The sequence below is a fragment of the Castanea sativa genome, chromosome 6, assembly GCF_040712315.1.
Source record: "Castanea sativa cultivar Marrone di Chiusa Pesio chromosome 6, ASM4071231v1".
NCBI classification, from domain to species: domain Eukaryota; kingdom Viridiplantae; phylum Streptophyta; class Magnoliopsida; order Fagales; family Fagaceae; genus Castanea; species Castanea sativa.
The window spans coordinates 41,845,853-41,868,636 of NC_134018.1; the positions used below are offsets into that span (position 1 = coordinate 41,845,853).

Below are 22,784 nucleotides of genomic sequence, written 5' to 3' on the forward strand. Positions count from 1 at the left end.
TTTTATTTTCTTTCCTGGACATTCCCTTTTTTTATATACATATTTCCTGGGTTGTGAGTGTATAGTTGTTTTGTTTTTCTTTTTCTTTCTTTTTTTTTGATTTAACTAGGCATTTTTTTTTTTGGACATGATTTTTATTTTTTAATATACTGGGTGATTGCTTTGTTTTTATTTATTTTTTGTCACTTTTTTGTTTTAATTGTCCATAATTTTTTAACAAGGGTGTATGAGTAAATTTATACAAACTTACTTTTTTCATCCATCTACTTTTTTACTTCCAACCAAACAAAAATGAAAGAAATTAAAATATTGTCTATCCTCCTACTTTTCCATCCTCTCACAATTTTCTATCCTCCCACTTTTCTACCCCTCCAACCAAACAGACCCTTAGAGTTATACCAGGTGTAACTTGAACTTTACCCTTTTTTTTCCCTGCTAACATAACTTATTTAATAATCAATTGCTTAAATAAGGTTGATCATTTTTATTTTTATTTTTGAGTGAGACATTTTATTGAATGAGAACACGATATTACATAAATTTATTTTAATGTATTTCCTATTAAAAATAAAAACTAACATGGGTCCCATTGAAAAAAAGAGAGAGAAGCTAACATGGGTGTCAATAAAACACTACCAACTTTTAAGCTACAGAATTAGCAACAGAACCAATATTGGCAAAACATACATGATCCAAACTGAGCAGAGTATCAGTTAATGTCCTTATAAAGAACATTGGCAAATATATACATGATCTTAACTTGGTAGAGAACCAATTAATGTCCTTATAAAGAGGATCAGTTAATGTTACAATTAATGTTACTAAGTTACAACTTAATTACAAGTCTCTTAGCACGTTCATCTTTTGAATAGTCATGAGATGAGTTGGAAACAATAAGTCAACTTACATAATGCTTTCACAACTTATTAAGGTGTTAAATTATAATTAATGCACAATAAAATGGTAACAATAATTGTCATGTAAAAAATGGTATTACATCAATAATAATTTGTCATTTTCATCAAATTTTAACCCTATAAGTTACCACCGCACACACCATGGTGCGATGGTCACTCTACAAATATAAGTGTTTGTGAGGTGTAAGGGGGGGCAAGAGCCGGGGTTTAAGTTTCCAGAAGAGAGTTTTACACACATATACACTTTGATTAGGCTAGAATATAATTTCTATCAAAAAAAAAAACCCTATAAGTTAGGTGTGTAATAAGTTGATTAATGTAGTTTCAAAGGTAAGTAATAAACTAATCATGAAAATTCAAAAAGTAACAAATTAAGCAATGAGGTTACAAAAAGTGATAAATTAATCATGAAAATTAAAAAAAGGAACAAATTAAACAATGAAGTTACAAAAAGTAACAAATTAAAGCCTCACCTTATATTAAACCTCAAAAAAAAATTATTCCACTTAAATGAGATGAGTTTTAATTTATTACTTTTTGAAACTTCATATTTTAATTTGTTACTTTGAAACTGTAGAATTTAATTTATCACATATTAAAACTAAGGGTTTAATTTATTACACCCTTGAACTATATGGTTTAAAATATCTTTTATCCAAAAAAAAAAAATGGTAATAAAAAGTTAGTGAGGAGGGTTTGAACCTTTGTTATTTGTATAACCAAGATTAGTTAATGCCACTAAGTTACAAGTCTCTTAGCAAGTTGATCTTCATTTGAATTGTCAAGTAATGAATGTGAAATAATAATTCTACTAACATAATGTTTTCATAACTTATTAAGGTGTTAAATTATTATTATTGCGCAATAAAAACAGTAACAATAATTGCTCATGTAAATGGTATTCATCAAATTTTAACCCTATAAGTATTTTGTAACTATTAAATCTTGTAATTTCATAGGTAACAAAATTAATCATGAAATTGAAAAGAGTAACAAATCAAACAATGACGTTACAAAAGGTAACAAATTAAAGTCTCAATTTATATTAAACCTCAAATATAATTTCATTCCACTTAAATGGAATGTGTTTTAACTTATAACTTCTTGAAACCTTCGTGCTCAATTTGTTACTTTGGAACTATAGGGTTTAAGTTGTCACATTTTAAAACCCCAAGGTTTAATTTGTTACACTCAGGAAATATATATATATTAGAGATAATTACAACATGCTACTAATCCCGCAGCTAAAACTCTTTCCTCCTTAAACCCCCAAGCACTTTGTACATGGAGAGGTATCAATTCAGCTACAAGGCCTTTGGCCAGGAAATATATGATTTAAATATCATTATCCAAAAAAGAAAAAGAAAAAAAAAACCCTAATGTTACTCATTTGGAGATCATGCATAACTAATACACTAATAGCAAACATAACAAATGATGCAAAAATATTTAGAAATTGACAAAGTTTATGTATATTTCTTAGGTGTTATATCTTAAATTCTCCAATTAAATTTATTCATCTGATAGTGTTTGCCACGAGATAAAATAGAATTTTCTTTTAGAGAAAACACAACATATAGTCACATAACTAAGTCACAATTTCTAATAAACTGTGTGTAGGTTTTTAAGACATGTTAAAGGACAAGGCTCATGGATTGTGTTACCAACTAATAAAAATCCCAAACAAATGAATTTCATGGCAACTTCCTCTTAATTAATGGCTCATTTTCTTTTAGGTCCTAAGTAGTGTTATCAAACCCAGCCTTGCTAGTCGGGCTGAAACCCAATGACCCAACACATAGATCGGTTTGGGTCATTAATTAGATCGGATGTGCATTAGACCCAATCAAAACTTGGAAAACTCAACTGATTTTAAGCAGCTAAGTTTGTTAATTGTGTAAATTACATTAATAAGTCCACTTCATTGACTTATTTTTTGTTTAATGTGTGATAATATGGTAATTTAAACCTCAAATATAATGTCATTCCACTTAAATGGAATTTGTTTTAATTTATTACTTCTTGAAACCTTCGTGCTCAATTTGTTACTTTGGAAGTATAGGGTTTAAGTTGTCACATTTTAAAACCCCAGGGTTTAATTTGTTACACTCATGAAATATATGATTTTAAATATCATTGTCCAAAAATAGGGAAAAAAAAAAACCCTAATGTTACTCATTTGGAGATCATGCATAACTAATACACTAATAGCAAACATAACAAATGATGCAAAAATATTTACAAATTGTCAAAGTTTATGTATATTTTCTTAGGTGTTATGTCTTAAATTCTCCAATTAAATTTATTCATGTGATAGTGTTTGCCACGAGAAGAATAGAATTGTTTTTGGAGAAAAACAACATATAGTCACGTAATTAAATTTAATTAGAAAAACTAAGTCACAACTCCTAATAAATTGTGTGTAGGTTTTTAAAACAAGTCGAAGGACGAGGCTCATAGATTGTGTTACCAACTAATAAAAATCCCAAACAAATGAATTTCATGGCAACTTCCTCTTAATTAATGGCCCATTTTCTTTTGGGTCCTAAGTAGTGTTATCAAACCCAGCCCTGTCAGTCAAGCTGAAACCCAGTGACCTAGCACATAGATCAATCTGAGTCATTAATTAGACCGAATGTGCATTAGACCCGGTCAAAACTTGTAAAACTCGACTGGTTTTAAGCAACTAGGTCTGTTAATTGTGTAAATTACATCAATAAGTCCACTTCATTGACTTATTTTTTGTTTATTGTGTGATAAAATGGTAATTTAAACCTCAAACATAATGTCATTCCACTTAAATGGAATCTGTTTTAATTTATTACTTCTTGAAACCTTTGTGCTCAATTTGTTACTTTGGAACTATAGGGTCTAAGTTGTCACATTTTAAAACCCCATGGTTTAATTTTTTACACTCATGAAATATATGATTTTAAATATCATTGTCCAAAAATAGGAAGAAAAAAAACCCTAATGTTACTCATTTGGAGATCATGCATAACTAATACACTAATAGCAAACATAACAATTGATGCAAAAATATTTATAAATTGACGAAGTTTATGTATATTTTCTTAGGTGTTATGTCTTAAATTCTCCAATTAAATTTATTCATGTGATAGTGTTTGCCACGAGATGAATAGAATTGTTTTTGGAGAAAAAAAACATATAGTCACATAATTAAATTTAATTAGAAAAACTAAGTCACAACTCCTAATAAATTGTGTGTAGGTTTTTAAGACAAGTCGAAGGACAAGGCTCATAGATTGCGTTACCAACTAACAAAAATCCCAAACAAATGAATTTCTTGGCAACTTCCTCCTAATTAATGGCCCATTTTCTTTTGGGTCCTAAACAGTGTTATCAAACCCAGCCCTGCCAATCAAGCCGAAACCCATTGACCTAGCACATAGATTGGTCTGGATCATTAATTAGATCGGATGTGCATTAGACCCGGTCAAAACTTGTAAAGCTTGACTAGTTTTAAGTAGCTAGGTTTGTTAATTGTGTAAATTACATTAATAAGTCCACTTCATTGACTTATTTATTGTTTAACGTGTGATAATGTGGTAATTTAAATAAGAGAAAACTTAAAAGAAGAAAAAAATGCATTGTTCTCTCATTTCTCTACCAATTCACACTACTTTATCCACCCCTTTATCACTTTTCACTATTTTAGTTCTCCAAACTTGCGCCTATGCATCAATTTTTTGCTATAAATAGATCATTTTTCAGTTTCACATGGCTAGTTAGCACATAGGTATGAGTATATCAGTATATGTTATATAGTTTATTGCTTAAACATTCTTTTCTCTTCTTTTATTTTATGTTTTTTGTGCTTTATTTGTTTATTACTTTAAGTTTAAGCCTTTAACATTTTTTTTTCTTTTCGTCTTTTTACATAGTTTGAGATTTGCCTCATTTTAATATATATATATATATATATACACACACACACACACAGAATTTTCAAACATATAACAAGATTTTATTTAGCAAAAAATATGTTAGAATCTTATAACATTTGTTTATTTTGCTTGTGAATTTTATTGAATTTCTAATATTATTACTTGTGAAACCTTGATTTTGAATTATAATGACGAGTTTAATTTAGGAATATGCATTCATATTCATGTTATAATTTCTCAAACTTACTTTTTATGTTTTTAATTTTTAATTTTTTTTTATTTGACCCTGTAGTTCAACCTGGTTGAACTAGTGACCTAGAGACTCGACTCATAAACCGAGTCAATGTCCAGTCCGTGTCTAATAAATATGGTCCTAAGTATTGAATGACACATATTAAGGATTAAAAAAAATATACAATTATGAAGCATAATTCACTTTTTATTTGGGGAAGTAGGGAACACTTATTACAATTCACTAGTTTGCATGTAAACATTTATTGTTGTGTATTTTTATTAATGCTTGTGCAAATTTTGACTTTCTTTCTTGAAAAGTGTGCACAAGTATCATTTAATTGAGTATTAATGCACCATAACCTAAACTCTTATATCACTCATCATGAAAGTTTTTTTTTTTGTTTGCTAAGATGAGTAAATATTGAGGGGGAGTGAGATTCAAACTACAAACATATAACGTGGGTTATAGTTAGCTCAACTGATAAAGTCTCTAATAGTTGAATAAAAGATCTGGGGTTCAATCCCCGCCTACACCAAAAACTAATTAATGTCTTAGCATAATGATAAAGAGTTATCATCAGGAGCGGACACCATATGTTAAAACTCTTATCTAAAAAAAAAAAAAAAACTACAAACATATGACATTATATATGATGTCATTACCACTAAATTAACAGCTGGATTATGCCCTTTTATATTTTCATGGTATCTTGAAACGATTCCAAAGTTTATTCCCATTTGCATGTGGTATTGCAAACTCGCTTTATATAAATCTAAAGAAACAACAATTGTCATAATGTTTTCTTGATAATTGTGCATACTTGATTTCATTTCTTGGAAAGTGTGTAAAACTGAAAGTAATATTTAATGCAGTATTAAATACACATTAATGCATGCCCCTCTCTCTCTCTCAGATACATAGATAATGGAAGAAAAGTTGTGGGATTCAAATTTAAACCATAGAAATAAGGTGCTACAAATGATGTCATTATCATTGATTTATCACTTAAATCTCAAAATCTTTTTTTTTTCCTAACCCATGGTAAATTGAAATGATTCCAAGGTTAATCGTAGGTATATATGAGGCTTCCATGTGTATATATATATAAATGACAATGCTACTGACGTAACTTTTTCACAATTTATTGAAATATTGTCAATTACACAAGCTAAATAATTATAAGAAAGAATCCGTCTTGGTAGATGTTATTTTCAACCCAAGACCTTATGAATGTAGAGATTCCATTCATTTTTACATGCATATATAGATGGATCAATGTCTATTCAAACCAATTATTTAAATAGGAGTGGATCATATAGAAAAGGACTAATTAATGGATTTGGGTACAATTTGAAACCCAAAGGTTTTGTCCAGTTGGGCTCTTTGCAAGCCCATTTAACCGGATAGATTTAAGTCCTAATCCAACTAATTTATGATTTGTTGCTTTTGTTTTTTCATATTAACAAATGGGAAAGATGCCATCACTGGGATGCATTAATGGCTTAATACAAAATATATTTTTTATTCAGTAATATATATATATATATATATATATATATATATATATATATATATATATATATATATAATTTTTCTATTCAACAAAAAAATTATAATATGTATTTTCTAAAAGTAATTTCTACTCTTTTAAAAAATCAATTATTATCCTTTTGTTAACTAGACTATCAGAAACTAATCTAGTTTAAACTATACTATCATTCAAAGTTCAATTTCTAACATATACACAACTTACTAATTTATTTAAACAAATCATATAACTTGTCAAATAAATTATACAACTAAAAGCACACGTGAATGGTTGTTCAAATTATCACGTAAACTTGGAGTAATTTTGGAGGTTGAAACCCATGTTCACTTGATTTTTATTTTTTTAAAATTTTATTTTGATAAGATGTTTACTTGGGGGGAATGTGCAGATTAGGCATGTGGATGGCATGAATATAGTAAGTTAGGCATGGTTTGAAACAATAAAGGAAAATAACAACTCGAGTTTCAAAAACTCGAGATTCACATTAAAACTCGAGTCTACAAGACTCGCTTTGTGCTCGCTGAGGTGGAGAAAAATGCCACCTGGATCTCGAGTCTTCAAAACTCGATTTTTATAAAAATAAAAACACATTTAACTCGAGTCTGATAGACTCGAGTTCTACGGCACACAAAAAAAAATTCTCACAGATCTCGAGTCTTTGAGACTCGAGATTTACACAACAATGCCCACTCTACCACACTCCATTTCTACCGGAATAACCCTCTCTAAGTTCTGGCCTTACCTGGAAATGAGGGAAAAACAAAATCCCAGTGGACGAGAGTGCGAGACAGTGAGAGAGCTGAGTGAGCGGTCGCCGATGGGTTTTCTACCACCGATGAGATGCGAGGTCGCCGATGAGATGCGAGGTCGCCGATGAGCTGTGAGGTCGCCGATGGGTTTTCTACCACCGATGATATGCGAGGTCGCCGATGGGTTTTCTACCACCGATGAGATGCGAGGTCGCCGATGAGCTGCGAGGTCGCCGATGAGAGGAGACAAGAGTTTTATGCCGCCGATGGGTTTTTCTGCCGCCGATGAGATGCGGTAGAGGGTTTGGGGTTTGAAGGAGATGGAGCGTCTGGGCGTCTGGGCGCTGGGACGCTAGTTTCAGAAACTGATGAAAATGATGATAAATCGAGTTTTTGAAACTCGATTTCAAGCTGAAGCAAATCGAGTTTCAAAAACTCGATTTCAACGTGGTTCCACGTGGATTTTTCTTCCACATCAGGTACCACCACTTACAAATCGAGACTTAAAAACTCGAGTTTTATCTGGGAACTCGAGTTTTAGACACTCGAGATGCTAGTTTTCAACATTGTTTTAAAACGTGGCAACTAACTAAATTTTTTAATATTTAATGTTATTTAAAAATAAAATTCTGTTTACTTGATTGAATTGTCAATACTCAATAAGTTATAAATTACGACTTTAGTAAATTATAAAAATAAATGGTATGTCTCATTATCCCATATAATAAATGCCGCCAAGCTTAGCTAACAGTTTAAGCCAACCCATTTCCCGCCATGTTAAATCTCGCTCCTAAAACCCTATCCCCTTCCCCGTTTCTCTTCAACCCCATTCCCATTCCCATTCCCATTCCCTTTCCCCAAAACCCTAACCCTAAATTCCTCACCCAATCGAGGCCGAGCTTCAAATCCGAGTACCAAACCGAAAGGGGTCATGAATTCGAGACAGGTGATACCTTCTTCCGGCACGAGAGCGCCACAGGCCGAGACCTCAGCGTTCTCGCCGCCTCTCTCTACAAGAAATCCAAATCCAAACTCCGTGTTCTCGACGCTCTCTGCGGTTGCGGCATCCGGTCTCTCCGGTACCTGGTCGAAGCCGAGGCCGATTTCGTGCTCGCAAACGACGCGAACGAAGAGTATCGGAGAACCATATCAGAGAACCTGTCTCGCGTCGATAGGGGTTTCGGAGAGAACGAGAGGAGATGGGTCGTGTCGCATTTCGATGCGAATAGAGTAATGGCGGAGCGTTATCTGCAAAGGGATTTCTTTGATTTGATAGACGTGGATTCGTTTGGGAGCGACTCGTCGTTTTTCCTGAGGAATGCGATGAATGCTTTGAAATTGGATGGTGGATTGCTTTATGTTACTTCTACCGATGGTTACTCATCCGGTGGTCACCGCCCTCATCAGTGAGTCACTTTCACTTCTCATTTTTTCACCTATTTGGGCTGAGCTATTTTGAGTGACGTTTCAGATATTTCCAATTTTACTACAATTTCAATTTGTATATTTAAAAAAAAAAAAGTTTTTATAATAAAATTTGTAATATTTCTCTCTAATTTTTTATAACTTCTGACAAGGTAGGTGTAAAATTTTCACAATTTTTTTTTCTCCTAACGGCTAGTAACTTGTTAATAACATCACTTTTATTATTATATGGGTCCACTGTTAAGAGTACTTTTGTTAACATCAATTCAACATGACAAGTCAATATTTATGTTTAGACTTTTTTGCTTATTCTCAACCAAAAAAAAAAAAATGTTTAGACTTTTTGCTTTTTAATAAAAGCGGTAGAATATTATCCTATTGTAAAAATAATAGGTAAATTCCACTTAACATATCAAGGTGTAGGTGTCATTAGGTTCCAATTCTCGGTTTTTATTAGTTGAATTAGTGATTTTTACCGTTGAACTTTCAGTTTTTATAGTTTTTACCAGACCGGTTAAGGGTCCGGTTCCCAATTGAAGTGGCCACTCTGATCCGGGTTTTTAAACTATGTTGTCATCCTCATAACCGAGGGACGATCATATGTCACTCATGCTTAAGGTTTGAAGCTTAATGTTCATTCACACATGTCAGTCATGCTTAACGCTTGCTCGCACATGTCACACATGCTTAATGTTCATTCATACATGTCACTCATGCTTAATGTTTGGTTGCACATGTCACATGTGCTTAATTTTCATTCATACATGTCACTCATGCTTAAAATTTACTCATACATGTCACTCATGCTTAATGATCATTAACACATGTTACTTATGCTTAGTGTTTGCTCACACATGTCATACACATTTAATTTTTATTCACACGTCACTCATGCTTAAAATTTGCTCATACATGTCACACATGCTTAATTTTCATTCACAAATGTCACTCATGCTTAACGTTTGCTCACACATGTCACTCATACTTAATGTTGATTCCCACGTGTCGTTCATGCTTAAAATTTGCTCATACATGTCACACATGCTTAATGTTCATTCGCACATGTCACTCATGCTTAATGTTTGCTCACACGTGTCACTCATGCTTAATGTTTATTCACACGTGTCACTCATGCTTAGTATGAGTAAACGTTAAGCATGAGTGACATGTACGAATGAACATTAAGCATGTGTGACATGTATGGGCAAATGTTAAGCATGAGTGACGTGTGAATGAACATTAAGCATGTGTGACACGCTAACATTTGCTCACACATGTCACTCATGCTTAAAATTTGCTCATACATGCTTAATGATCATTCACACATGTCACTCATGCTTAACTTTTGCTCACACATGCTTAATGTTCATTCACACATGCTTAACGTTTGCTCACACATGTCACTCATGCTTAATGTTCATTCACACATGTCACTCATGCTTAGTGTGAGTAAACGTTAAGCAAGAGTGACATGTGTGAATGAACACTAAGCATGTATGACATGTATGAGCAAATTTTAAGCATGAGTGACGTGTGAGCAAACGTTAAGCATGTCACTCATGGTACTCGTGCTTAACGTTTGCTCACACATGTCACTCATGCTTAAAATTTGCTCATACATGTTTAATGTTCATTCACGCATGCTTAACTTTTGCTCACACATGCCACACATGTCGTTCATGCTTAACATTTGTTCACATGTGTGAGTTTAATGTTCATTCACACTTCACTCACGCTTGAAACCTATGATGACTTGTTAGTTTCACTGAGATGACTCTTTATTATTATGTCTATAACTTAGAACCAATAACAACTTACCATTTAGAATTTGTTATGAAAATATTGTGAATGTAGCACTTCTTTTACTGTATGACCAATTTATATACACTAGTACATGTCATGATTATTTGAACGCTTGCACATTTTACCGTTCTTAACATTTGGGCAATTGGATTTTTTTTCCTCTTCCCTTTTTGTTTGATAAATTTATCTACTTAGCTAGTTAGTATGTTTCGTTTGTGGAGTGGAAACGGTTATGACTCAAATTTTCTCGCTAGTTCATTAGCTGCATATGGAGCTTATGTTCGTCCAATGCCATTTTCGAATGAGGTTGGTTTGCGAATGCTTATAGGTGGTGCTGTAAGGGAAGCATCCGTGCTTGGTTATAATGTCACACCGCTATTTTCATACTATTCATACCACGGGCCTGTTTTTCGAGTCATGCTCCAGTTAAATCGTGGGAAGCTTGTTGATGATAGGTAAGATATATAGTTGTGTTCGTTCATATTTGTTAAGGCTTTGGGATTTAGGCATCTAGTCATCAATGTTGCAGATAATCAGTTGCTTAATGGTTTATTACAGATATTATGGTTTCATCAGCTACTGCCACCAGTGTGGAAATTCTGACACAATTTCTTGGGATAAACTTGGTCAGATCAGCTGCCCCTGTAGTGATTCGAAGGTACGTTCCACTACTCCCTATTGGGATCTGGGGCTTTTTCTCGCTACTACTATATGGTATAATAGAGTTGGTGTACTGTGTATATAGAATGTTATGTTGGTTCTTTGAATTCTTTCCAGGTTTCTAGCTACCCTGTGGTATCAGGGCCTCTTTGGACGGGACCTCTTCATGATGCCGCCTATGTAACAGAAATGTTGAACTTAGCGGAGCAATGGGGATGGGTGGGCAGTGGTAAAGGAACTGACCTTGAAAAACTTTTGAAACTAATGGTGGATGAAAGTGACCCCAGATTATCATTTGGTTACATCAAGTTGGATGAGGTACTCCTGCAAAATTGCTTCCACAAATTATATGAATGCGACTTACGCATAATTACAAGTTTATTTCCCAGGTGGCAAGCCGTGCGAAAGTAAATTCTCCACCCCTAATGACCATGATGAGCACCATTCACAAGGTAACATACCCAGTATTCTCTTTGGTAACCATTTGCTTGCGTTCAGCTAAGTAACACTCGACACGAGTGTCTTCTCTTTATTGCATAAAGGAGAATTAACCCTCTGGAAAATCCAAAGTTCATTGTGAGTTGGTTTCTTGCAGGAGGGGTATGCTGCGAGTAGGTCACACATTGCTTCCAATGCAATCAAGACAAACTGTCCCATGACAGTATGCATCAGAATTGCCAAGAATCTACAGGAGTGTCATAGTTAAAAATATGTTTGAGTGATTTGGCATGGTGCAGTACTGTTGGTGCTCAACACAGTTGATTTGAAAGGCACCTAATTCTGTTGCCCAAACTTGAATCCTGGAAGTGCAAAGCTCGATCAGAGGAGTGATTCCAGATTTTGCAAATGATAGGACTATATGAGTTCTTGTTTGAGACTCGGTAGATTAGATTAAAAGCGAATGAAGGTAAAGACGCGGCTAACAAAATGCGTCTTAAATAGTGTTCGAGGAATGATGTACAGCTTACTGTGAGGCAAATTGTATTCTTCATTTCTTCTTAGAAACTTTCAATCATACAAATACAACCGGGCCTAATCTTTTAAAAGATCATCATTTTTAAGAGAAAAAAAAAAAAAAGAATTCTCTTTTACTTTTTTGGCTGAAAAAATTCTCCTTTTCCAGCGTAACACAATATCAAAAGCTAAATCGAATTCAAATGCAGCTTAAGCATCGAGCACTCTTCTTAGCATTGTTATTCAATTGTCCAAGACAAATCACCTTTATCAGATAAGTTTCAACAATCAGCTCAGGGCTGCTTAACAATCTTATATATTAAAGGGGAAGACCATCTTCTCAAGGTCCTATATTACAATATAAACCTGTAGAGAATACGTCTTTTGGAGTTCAGTTTTTTAACTTTTTATCGCACAGTCGCACTATTTATGCAATGATCTATACCTCAGCATTGCACACGGTAAAGCAAATGAGCGGGGAGGCGGAAGACAATTGCAAATAAAACTGATATGTCAAAACTCAATTAAGTACACAATCATGTTTTGAAAATTAAATTCATGGATTCCCAGGTCCCATTCTCATCGAATCAAACATCCATAAAGAAAACAGTAAATTAAACCATTAAGATTTCCTAGACAAAACTGAAAGGTCCAGGGACAGCAACGACTGCATATGTGATAAGCTTAACAGCTTTTTATGTTCGGGCAGGATTCCCAGCTCCAGCAGGGCGGGGTGCTTGACCAGGCAGCCCAGGCCTTGGCTGATCATCCTGAAAAATCACAGAACGCAATGAACCAGTTTAGGAAAAGCAGACAAAGTAATAAAGGCAGACAATTGCAACATAAGCCAAAGAATCAGTTAATTCAAAGGGCTCATCCTCATAATCTCATAAAAGACAACAAGAATAAATTCATATGGCTTATTGCTGACTACATATTAAAAAAACAAACAAAAACACTGCTAGATATTTCCATGAATGTGCAGAGAAAAAGGAGGAATCAAGTTTTTTTCCTAATCCAAGAACTAGAATTACAATTTCCTAATTTCACAGAAGAAACAGCCAATTAGGAAATTGTAATGGGAAAACTTAGCAACAGTATTTTACATGCATTACATTAAGCTCTCCAATTAAATCCAAACACATAGTTACATTGAATTTAATTGTCCCTGGAAAATATAACATAGTTTGCATTTATTGGTCAATAAAACCAGGTTTTTGAATTTAATTTGGGAACATAATAATGTGTTGGAACCTAAGTTTTACCCAATCTTAATTATCACAAACCCATTTGAAATTAACAGAAAATGACACCCTCTAACTGTATAAATATCTAAACCATTCAAAAGTGTTACTGGTCCCTTCAAAGTGCAAATCTAACATCCATTGGAGAAAACAAGGTACCAATTACCACACGAGATGCATCCAGCAGCATGCTAAGTGTGAACCAAATAGGCAGATGCATGGACACCGCAAAAAGAATTTGATTTGATGCTATCCCAGAAATAATTATTTAGAGTAAATTAATGAGAATCACAGCCTTCACAACAGTAAACATAAAATGCTAACAAAAAATTTGTCTCCAGAGTAGATTATGGCTTCCTACTGTGAAATGCTACATAAAGTACAATGGATCCATTTTATGTCCAATAGAAGTCCCCAAAAGCAACTCTGATAGAAGAGAAGAGAATGAAGATTTCAGTTTAGATAGGCTCAAAGGAATTAATTCCCATAGATTTAAGGTTCAGTTCAGCAGATTTTCAAAACTAACCATTTTCAGGATGCTTAGCAGTTGTTTTGGGACTCAATTAAGCAGGGCAAGGTTCGGAAGTTCAACAATTTTGGCAATTAAGAGACAAAACTTCCAATTAGTATGACATAAAAACAATAAACACCAAGTCTCCAGTTGCATATTTCTTATTTAAATCTTGAAGCATATAAAGTGAATCAATGGCAAAACCATTGGCATAAAAGGCTCTAAACAGATGCAAACATACCCTACGCCTGAGGAAACGCTGTGGTGGGTCACGCTTCCTCCTATCAGTGCGAGAGCGAACCCTCACAACATGTGAGTGAATAGCACAGGAAACACAGTACTGCATCTTTGCATACAGCTTTGGAAGAACATACTCTGCATGAAAAGTGTACATTTTCAGCAAAATATAAATGCAAGAGATAAACACTGAAAAATATAAAAAGAAGAGAGGAAAAATATATTACGGTCATAGACGCAGGCTTCTTGAACATCCCTAACTGCAGCTTGCTCAACAATGTTCCTCACAAGGAATCTCTTGATAGCCTTGTCCTTTTTTCAAGAAAAACCCAAATCACAAGTCAAAATCTACAGTTTAACACTTTAACCAACTTGCATACACCCAAAATAATATACATAATCGCACTTTCAATTACCAACACACAAACAAATAACACGAAGATAAGCACATATTTGTAAACTCGACACAACTGAAAAAATAGACAAATAGCGCACATAAAAAAAATAAAAAAAAAATCTCACGTTGTCCCGCCTGGTTTTGTAATAATGATGAAAAGCACCAACATAATGTAAACCCCACTATGATTTATGGTCAGTATTATATATTTTGTTCATAACCCATGTAACTGGCCCTGATTTGTGGAGACTACATAGCAATTCGGGACTAAGGCTTAGTTGTTATTGCATCTACATATTGTAAACATAAATTCGCAATCTAAACCATATTTTATTTTCTTTAACATTTTCATAACAAGAAAGGAGTATTATATATATTCATACAAACACAATCACATGCATATCCATCAATTCCACTCAACCTTACAAGCCCACCAATAATAATCACATAAATCACAATTTACACATATAACCACAGTTTAAACTTGAAAAACAAACACAAAACGGCACAATTTATAGATTGAGATGAAACGGAAAACGAAAGGAAAAAAGAGGAGAAAAACCTTAGGGCAGCATTTGCCGCAGTTGGAGCAGCGGATGAACTTGACGTGACCACGGCCATGCTTGTTGCGACCACCATTCCTGCGCTTGAAAGTCTGCAAATCAGAGAGGGAGATTAGAACAGTGAATGAAACAAGCAGAAATGAAAGAAGGAGATGAAGAATTGAGGATTGGAAGAGAGATCTAACCATGGTTGCGAAGGAGATCTGAGGCGTTCGGAGTCGCCGGCTCTGAGTACCAGCTAGGGTTTATGCCGCTAGAGAGAGAGTGATATGTGGGTGTTAAGACTTTGCTAATGAAAAAGAATGCGGTTTTATATATGCCACGGTGCCCTAGCCAGCTAACTATTAGTAAATAGTAAAACCCCTCCTCCTATTTCTACCTATTTCTACTTTCTCCCCCTCAATTTCTCTATATACACGAATTCACCTTTTTTCTTTTTTTCATATCGTTTTAATAGAAGGAATAGAGAACAATGTGTTCTACTAATTTTAAGGATATTTTTTATAATTAGAATTGAATTTTTTTGGATTTTATAAAATTTTAAAATAAAATATGATATTTATCAATAACATAATAGATTATAAACGTTCTTAATACTTTTAAAAAAAAGATTCTTACTTTTAACTATTTATAATTAGTTAAAACTATATAAAATTAAGATTTAACATCAATTATTATATATATATATATATATATATATATATATATATATATATATATAGATATAGATATAGATATAGGCGATGATGTTTGACTTTCTCTTCTATATTATGCCACATAAGCTTTGGTAGTTTAACAAATTTTCACATCATTTTTATTTTTTTAATTCTTTATTTATCTAACACATCATTTTTATTTTTTTTAATTCCTTGTTTATTTGAAAAAAAAAAAAAATCAAATGTCAGTCATTCCTTTTAATATCCAATATGTAGGTTGTATTTAGATTCCAATTAGGATTTGTGTTTTCTTAGAGTGGGAGTAAGTCTTTGACTTGCTTCCAAAGCATGTTTGTATGCAAGGCAAATTCCTTCACAATAAAAGATGAGTAGCCGACTTACTCTCCTAAAAATCATATAGGATTAAAATAACTGTTTGATAAGATATAAGATTAAAATAACTAGTGTGAGGACAAAAGGTCCAAGGCATGTTTTTGGGGCTTGGGCCTGACCTGGGGATACTTACCTATCCGAGGACGAATTGATGATAATAAAGGTGTCAAACCTATCCGAGACAGATTGACTGTTGCGAAATAGGTTAGTGGAAATAGTCCGAGGAGGGGTATTTCCTCAACCAAAAGAAATGAAGATCAGATGATACGCTATGTTGGCTAGGATGATATTTTCGTAGGTCTAGTGGGTGAAGATATGTTTTCTAAAGGCACAGAGGGGAAGAATGGATGGGAAATATCTTAGAGAAAGCTATTATCACCGCATTGAATGCTTTGTACCTAAGTCTCTGGCCGCATTAATGAGGCAGTGATATTTGAACAGTGATGATCAGCCTTACAGTTATTATCTAAAGATTTCAGGAAGGTGCTGATGGGACAAGGATCTAGGTGAGCTGTCTAGAGCTACACGTGGAGAGTGAGAATGAAGAGGGGGAGGATGAATAAGAAGCAGGGAGGTCCCAAGGAAAAAGGGGGATCGGAAAAAAGAGAGAAGACAACCCTGTAGAGCTGAAGATCAATAGTTGTAATCTGTACTTGAGAAAAGTGAAATATAAGATCCAGTATTCTCGGCTTTAATTCGAGAATGATTGCTGTTATATAAACTACTCTATGTGTATGATGTTATAATCTAGCCCATCATCGTTGTTATTTAAAATCACTAGAACCTAAGTTTAAAACCCACTCTCTACAAATTCATTGTATTAGGCTTTTTGGGTCTATCCCAATCTTAATCTTGGGTCTGGGTACAAATTGTGACCTTACAACTAGAATAAGCTTGACCCATTCATCCATATAGGAAGTAATTACCCTAATAGAAAATTTAAGTAACATTATACTTGTAGCTTCAACTTTCAAGCCATGGGAAATCCACACTAAAAACATTAGTGAGATATATAGAAGAAAAAACACACCATGACCAAGTACAAGAAGATCATCCAATCTTCACATGCCAAACATGCATAAAGCCCATGTAACCAAACCATAAATTCAACTACAATAACAACTATGTGCACCTTTTTTTATGATGTCAAATACATCGAAACCATATTGACAACAAGGTGCCAAACATTGAATATCCTATATTTATTAATTATGTATGGATCACATTATTCAATAAGAATCAATAAATAAAACTTAGAATCATATATATTCTTCATTTATATTTGTTACCTCACTTTGAAGGTTTCACAACATCATTATTTTATTTATTTGATTTTGAATCAAATTTGACAATTACAAACATGTTTATCTTATATTTATGTTGTGTACCTCGGTCAACATTGGTCCTAATCGGTCTTATTCGATACATCCTGTCAACTTTAGTCCTATTAGGTCCACATTAGTATTATTTAGTCCACTTCGGTTCTATTCGGTCCAATTCAATTCACTTTAGTCCTATTCGATCCACTTCGGTTCACATTGCTCCTATTTGGTCCATTCTAGCAAATATGTTCCTATTCAGTCCACTGTGGTCCTATTCAATCCACTTCAGTATAAATCCGTCCTATTTGGTCTTATTGGTCCGCCTTGGTCCTATTTGGTCTACTTTGGTTCAATTAGGTCCATTCAGTTTACTTTGGTCCTATTCAATCTACTTCGGTCCACATTGCTCCTATTTGGTCCATCCTGTCCACTTCAGTCCAATTTGGACATATTCGGTCCATTCGGTCCATCCTGTCAAATTTGGTCTTAATCGGTCCATTATTCCCACTTCAGTCTTATTCGGTCTACTTTGGTTCTATTCGATTCTGTTCGGTCCACATTGGTCCGAACATCCTGCCTGCTTCGGTCCATTCTGTCAACTTCGGTCTTATACGGTCCACTTTGGTCCTACTCAGTTCATTCACATTCGGTCTTATTTGGTCCTAGTCGGTCCTATTTGGTCCATTGTATCTACTTTGGCCCTATTCAGTCCACTTTGTTCCACTTTTGTCCTATTTGGTCCACTTCGGTTAACTAGTCCAATACCAATCTAGATAATCTGGATATCACATTAGTTGCCATAACACATGTACTTTGAAGTTTGGACTTAAAATGGAAATCAGAGTAACCATTTAAATAAACCAACTCGTGAATAACTAGAGCAACAAATGCCGAGGTCACAAATTTGCTCAAAGAGTCGCATAGGCCACCCTGGGAGATTTCATTTCCATAAGCCACAATGTAATGGGCACAATAAAGCCCGCGTAACAGTGAAGTAGCACATCTATAATGCCATAAGAACTGAACTGCTAGAAGCCATAAAATTACAAACAAAAGCAACATTATCAATAAAAGGTAATGCCAAGAGGGGTGAATTTTCATATTTTGGAATAAGCATAAAGCTGTAATGAGCACATAGCTCTACATAATTAGATTTTTCATACATGAGATACAATATTAATCAAACACCTCAACAAAAACAATGTCCCTCAATGTTTTGACCATATCATTTTATTTCATGAACCAACTGCAACGCCAGCCGGAAGCCCGTCTTGAAAGATGAATTGGAACTCAAGGGCATTCTTTCTCATACACTTGACTGGCATATTTCCAATTAATAACTTTCCATATGTTCTTTAGATAGTCTGGTCTGACATTCTTGTACTGCAACATGAGTAAAACAGAAATGTCATTAATGATAGAGAAGCAAATCATAGTTAAAATTTGCATTTTAAAGAGAAATATTATACCAGTCAACAATTTAGTAAATATTGCTTTATAAATTGTAAAATAGATATATAAAGCAGTCTTCTAACAAGTAACAACAGCTTTCATAAACAATCACCAGTCGCCAACCATTTACCTCCATAAAATAATCTAGCTCAAGGTAAAATAAGAGCAGTGCAATTAATTTCTGATATATCAATGAAGGCAACCCATGTTGATACCCTCTTTAGTCTCATCCACTCCCACCCCAGAAAGGCGAGAATATTCAACACCCTGGGGATTAGTAATCATGGGAGTAGATTTCATTAAACTAAAGCCTATGTACCACGTCTCTAACAAACTCCTGAGCCCAAAGTGGAAATGAAGAAAGATAATAATTCAAGAAAAAGATTATTAAATGTCATTATAAACCGTGTACTCTTGCAAAATCCTGGCCATCGTTTAGAAGAATTTCAACACAAACATCATAATTAAAAGTTTCAATCATCAAGCAACCACATTTGAGATATCATGAATAGCAATCTAAAGTAATACTAATTTACCTGCAAGTAGTAGGCATGCTCCCAAACATCTATACCGAGCAGTGGAACTAAATTTGCTCCTTTAGTTACCAGTGGGTCCTGCAGAAAAATAATTTCAGAATTTAAGTAATAGAGTTTTATCCGCATGTTAAGACAATCAAAGACATTTTGACAGATATATATATACGCAAAGAGTAGATGAACCATGTTCAAAAGCAAGTTCAGCACTATGTTTAACATCAATCTTTTTGAATCATAGGAATTCCTCGGAATTGCAAACCTCATAAAATTGAGGGTTAAGATAGCAACATATATCCAGGCTCCAACATAAAAATTATGCTCAAGGTAACAAGCTTAAGAACCAATCCAAACCAGACAGTATCAAAGTTTGACACCAAAAGTCCTACTAAGGGTTTCAAAATTCAACAAAAATGGAATAAATTACAGTCAATTGAAGAGGAATTGGAAATATGAATGATCATTGCTAGATAACTTTTTGATTGCATATGTATAAATTTTACCTGATTTGTGGTTGTATCAACCACAAGTTTCTTCGAGTCCTTGTCCAGACCAAGCCACTGCCAAGACACAAATATGTCAAAAGGACCATACAAACACCCCCACCCCAAAAAAATAGCAGAATTCACTGAATGAACCAGCCAATGATTAGAGGCATGAAATGAATGTTGGAAACCACACAAGCTGCAAAACCTACCACCCATCCGGAGCCCTGTAAAGCAGCACCTTCTGCACTGATCTTTTGCACAAGTGCTTCCATGGAACCAAAATGAGTATCAATAGCCCAACCTAAGGAACCATGTGGGGGCTCACCACCTCCTTCCTGCCATGTATAAAAAGCACTTGGTAAAAGAAGTTTCTTAAACATTAAAAAAAAAAAATGACTTGAAAAAAAAGAGAGCTAAAGACATAAACTTACAGAAACAGGAGTTAGATTCTTCCAGAAAATTGAGTGGTTGATATGACCTGCAAGGAAAATAAATCATTCTAGGTAAAACAAAGTTAAGGATGACTAACTTTTAACAGTAAAATGATGATATAGACAATGCCCATGAGGAAAATTAAATTGGGTTAAGTTTTGATCACCTAAACTAAAGACATGAAAATGCAATAGAAACAAGCAAATTCTTGTACAAAGAATTTGAATTTTACTCTTTAGCTACAAGAATCAGAAGGATGAACAAAAGCAAAGCCCCCAGGAAGATCTCAAACTGTTAATTACTCACAGCAACAATTTCAGATTATGATTCCATTGCATCAATATCCTAACGATTTTACTTTTGTTTATTAAACCGATTGTATCAATAATTATCAACATCCATTAATAACAATTCTCAAAAGATATACTCCTCCATTAACAATCCAATTCTCACAAGTCACAACAAAAGCTTCATAAATTCACAACAGTTTTATTAAAAACAATTAAATCATCCAAACAATATGCTAACATTTCATACATAAATCAAAAATAATAATAATTAAAAAAAGAAGAAGCGAGAGAGAGAGAGAGAGAGAGGGAGAGACCTCCGCCATTGAACTTGATGGCGCTCTGCAACTTGACGACGGAGGAGGAGTCGCCTTTAGCGACGGCGTCTTGGAGCTGCTCGAGAGCCTTGTTGTAGTTGGTAATGTAAGCCTGGTGGTGCTTCTGGTGGTGGAGCTGCATGATTTCGCCGCTAATGGCGGGCTCGAGAGCGCCGTAGTCGTATGAGAGATCGGGAAGCGAGAAGGTTTGCAAGCCGCGGAGCTGAGTCAGAGTGTGAGAGTGAGAGTGAGAGTGAGTCAAGGTTTGCGTTAACCCTAAGGTTCTGCTCAATAGAGGCCGGAAAGCCATCGGAAAAGTCTATAGAGAGAGAGAAGAGAACAACAGCAGATTGAAAATGTATGTGAGAAATTGGAGAATTGAGAAAAAGAGGTGTAGTGGTTTTTATATATATATTTATATATTAATATATATATATATATATATATATATATAGGAGAGAGAGAGAGAGAGAGGAGCTGAGCTACCGTCCCTGTGTGATAAAAAAATCGAATCGATTCGAATCTGGGTGCGGAATTCCGAAATGCGACCCACCGGTTTGAACACGTGTCATCTCCATTAAGCCCTTTTTTTTTTGCTAAAATCCAAATGCCGACCTGATGGAAAATTTTGGGTAAAAATAGTTTCTCATGAATTTCAGTGTACCATTAGGAAAAAAATGAATTAAGGGAAAATTATTTTTGGTTAACTGAAAATATAACTTATTTTTAGATTTTTTTTAAAATTCTTTTTGAGTTGAAAAGTATTTTTCAACTTATTTAAGGTTACTACTAAATAAAGAAAAATGAAATAATTTTATAGAAAATATTTTTTGAAATATAACTCATTTTTTAGAAAACATTATCACCAAAACAATAAATATATTCATTTCTTCTTTGGTCTTTTTTTTTTTTTTAATGGTTGGTTTGCCTTGCATCTACACATGTTTAAAAATGACCACGTGTCACTCTCATGTTCTGTGTAATACAAAAATTTTACTCTTTTTTTGTTTTATTGCCTCAACAATTTTGTTTCAAATATAATTAATTTATTTAATATTACATAGAAAAGAAAAATTGACATAATTCAAAATCTTTAGGAATCAAATTATAACTAACAAAAAAGGAATCTAGACTAAATTTCATGATCAACAAGTTCTTTTTCAGTTTTTTAGGGAAAATGACAATTATTTTCATTCCCCCATATAAAAATGTCATTTGAAAAAGAAAAACAAAACAAAAAAACATGTCTAAGTTTGTTGATAAAAGCAGAAGAAGATTTTCTCCAAGGTTTTCATTTCAGGATCTTCTACTATTAAGTTTTAAGACAATGGTATACAATTGGGCCATTCTAGCTGTAGGAGCTCAGATTAAGTAGAAATGAGCTAGAGCTCTTATTATCTCTGTGGACATTGTTTCAGTGAAACGATTGAGAATGAGGCCCATACAGCCAAATTGTTGTCATACCCATTGCAGTAGTTTACCTTGTCCCTGTGGGCAGCATTAGCCACCATAGAAAAAACCATTTCCAAATACAAAACAACCGTTTAGGATTTGCACGTCAGTTTTAATTGGGTGGAATTGCCTTTGGACTTGGTTTGGTAGGTTTGAACGGAAACTCACACATAATTATAATAAGGTACTCAATTCCAAATTGAATTCTACATTTCGTTAAATCAAGGGGGAAAAGGATTGAACTTCAAAATAGGTTTAAGATTTATAGGCCTTATTTGCTAACAGTCTTGTAACTCCAAC

The 22,784-nt window shown here is 34.0% G+C and overlaps 3 protein-coding genes across 3 annotated transcripts; 1 reads left to right on the forward strand and 2 right to left on the reverse strand.

Annotated features, from left to right (window-relative positions):
- The first annotated feature begins 8,117 nt into the window (after positions 1-8,117).
- LOC142639231 (uncharacterized) lies at positions 8,118-12,272 on the forward strand. The gene is made up of 7 exons (XM_075813370.1): positions 8,118-8,764; positions 10,841-11,041; positions 11,145-11,244; positions 11,364-11,564; positions 11,636-11,698; positions 11,842-11,977; positions 12,017-12,272. The coding sequence occupies exons 1-6, from the start codon at positions 8,133-8,135 to the stop codon at positions 11,950-11,952; spliced, it is 1,308 nt and encodes a 435-aa protein (XP_075669485.1). The 5' UTR covers positions 8,118-8,132; the 3' UTR covers positions 11,953-11,977; positions 12,017-12,272.
- Positions 12,273-12,685: 413 nt separating this feature from the next.
- On the reverse strand, positions 12,686-15,478 carry LOC142639232 (small ribosomal subunit protein eS26y). Its single transcript, XM_075813371.1, has 5 exons — positions 15,338-15,478; positions 15,152-15,244; positions 14,420-14,504; positions 14,197-14,330; positions 12,686-12,970 (listed from the first exon to the last, which is right to left on the reverse strand). Exons 1-5 carry the CDS (start codon positions 15,338-15,340, stop codon positions 12,896-12,898), a joined length of 390 nt encoding a protein of 129 aa, XP_075669486.1. The 5' UTR covers positions 15,341-15,478; the 3' UTR covers positions 12,686-12,895.
- A 3,113-nt stretch (positions 15,479-18,591) lies between these two features.
- Positions 18,592-21,451, reverse strand: LOC142640351 (superoxide dismutase [Mn], mitochondrial-like). The gene is made up of 6 exons (XM_075814413.1): positions 21,033-21,451; positions 20,428-20,474; positions 20,206-20,331; positions 20,012-20,068; positions 19,512-19,589; positions 18,592-18,906 (listed from the first exon to the last, which is right to left on the reverse strand). The coding sequence occupies exons 1-6, from the start codon at positions 21,340-21,342 to the stop codon at positions 18,814-18,816; spliced, it is 711 nt and encodes a 236-aa protein (XP_075670528.1). The 5' UTR covers positions 21,343-21,451; the 3' UTR covers positions 18,592-18,813.
- Positions 21,452-22,784: the final 1,333 nt, after the last annotated feature.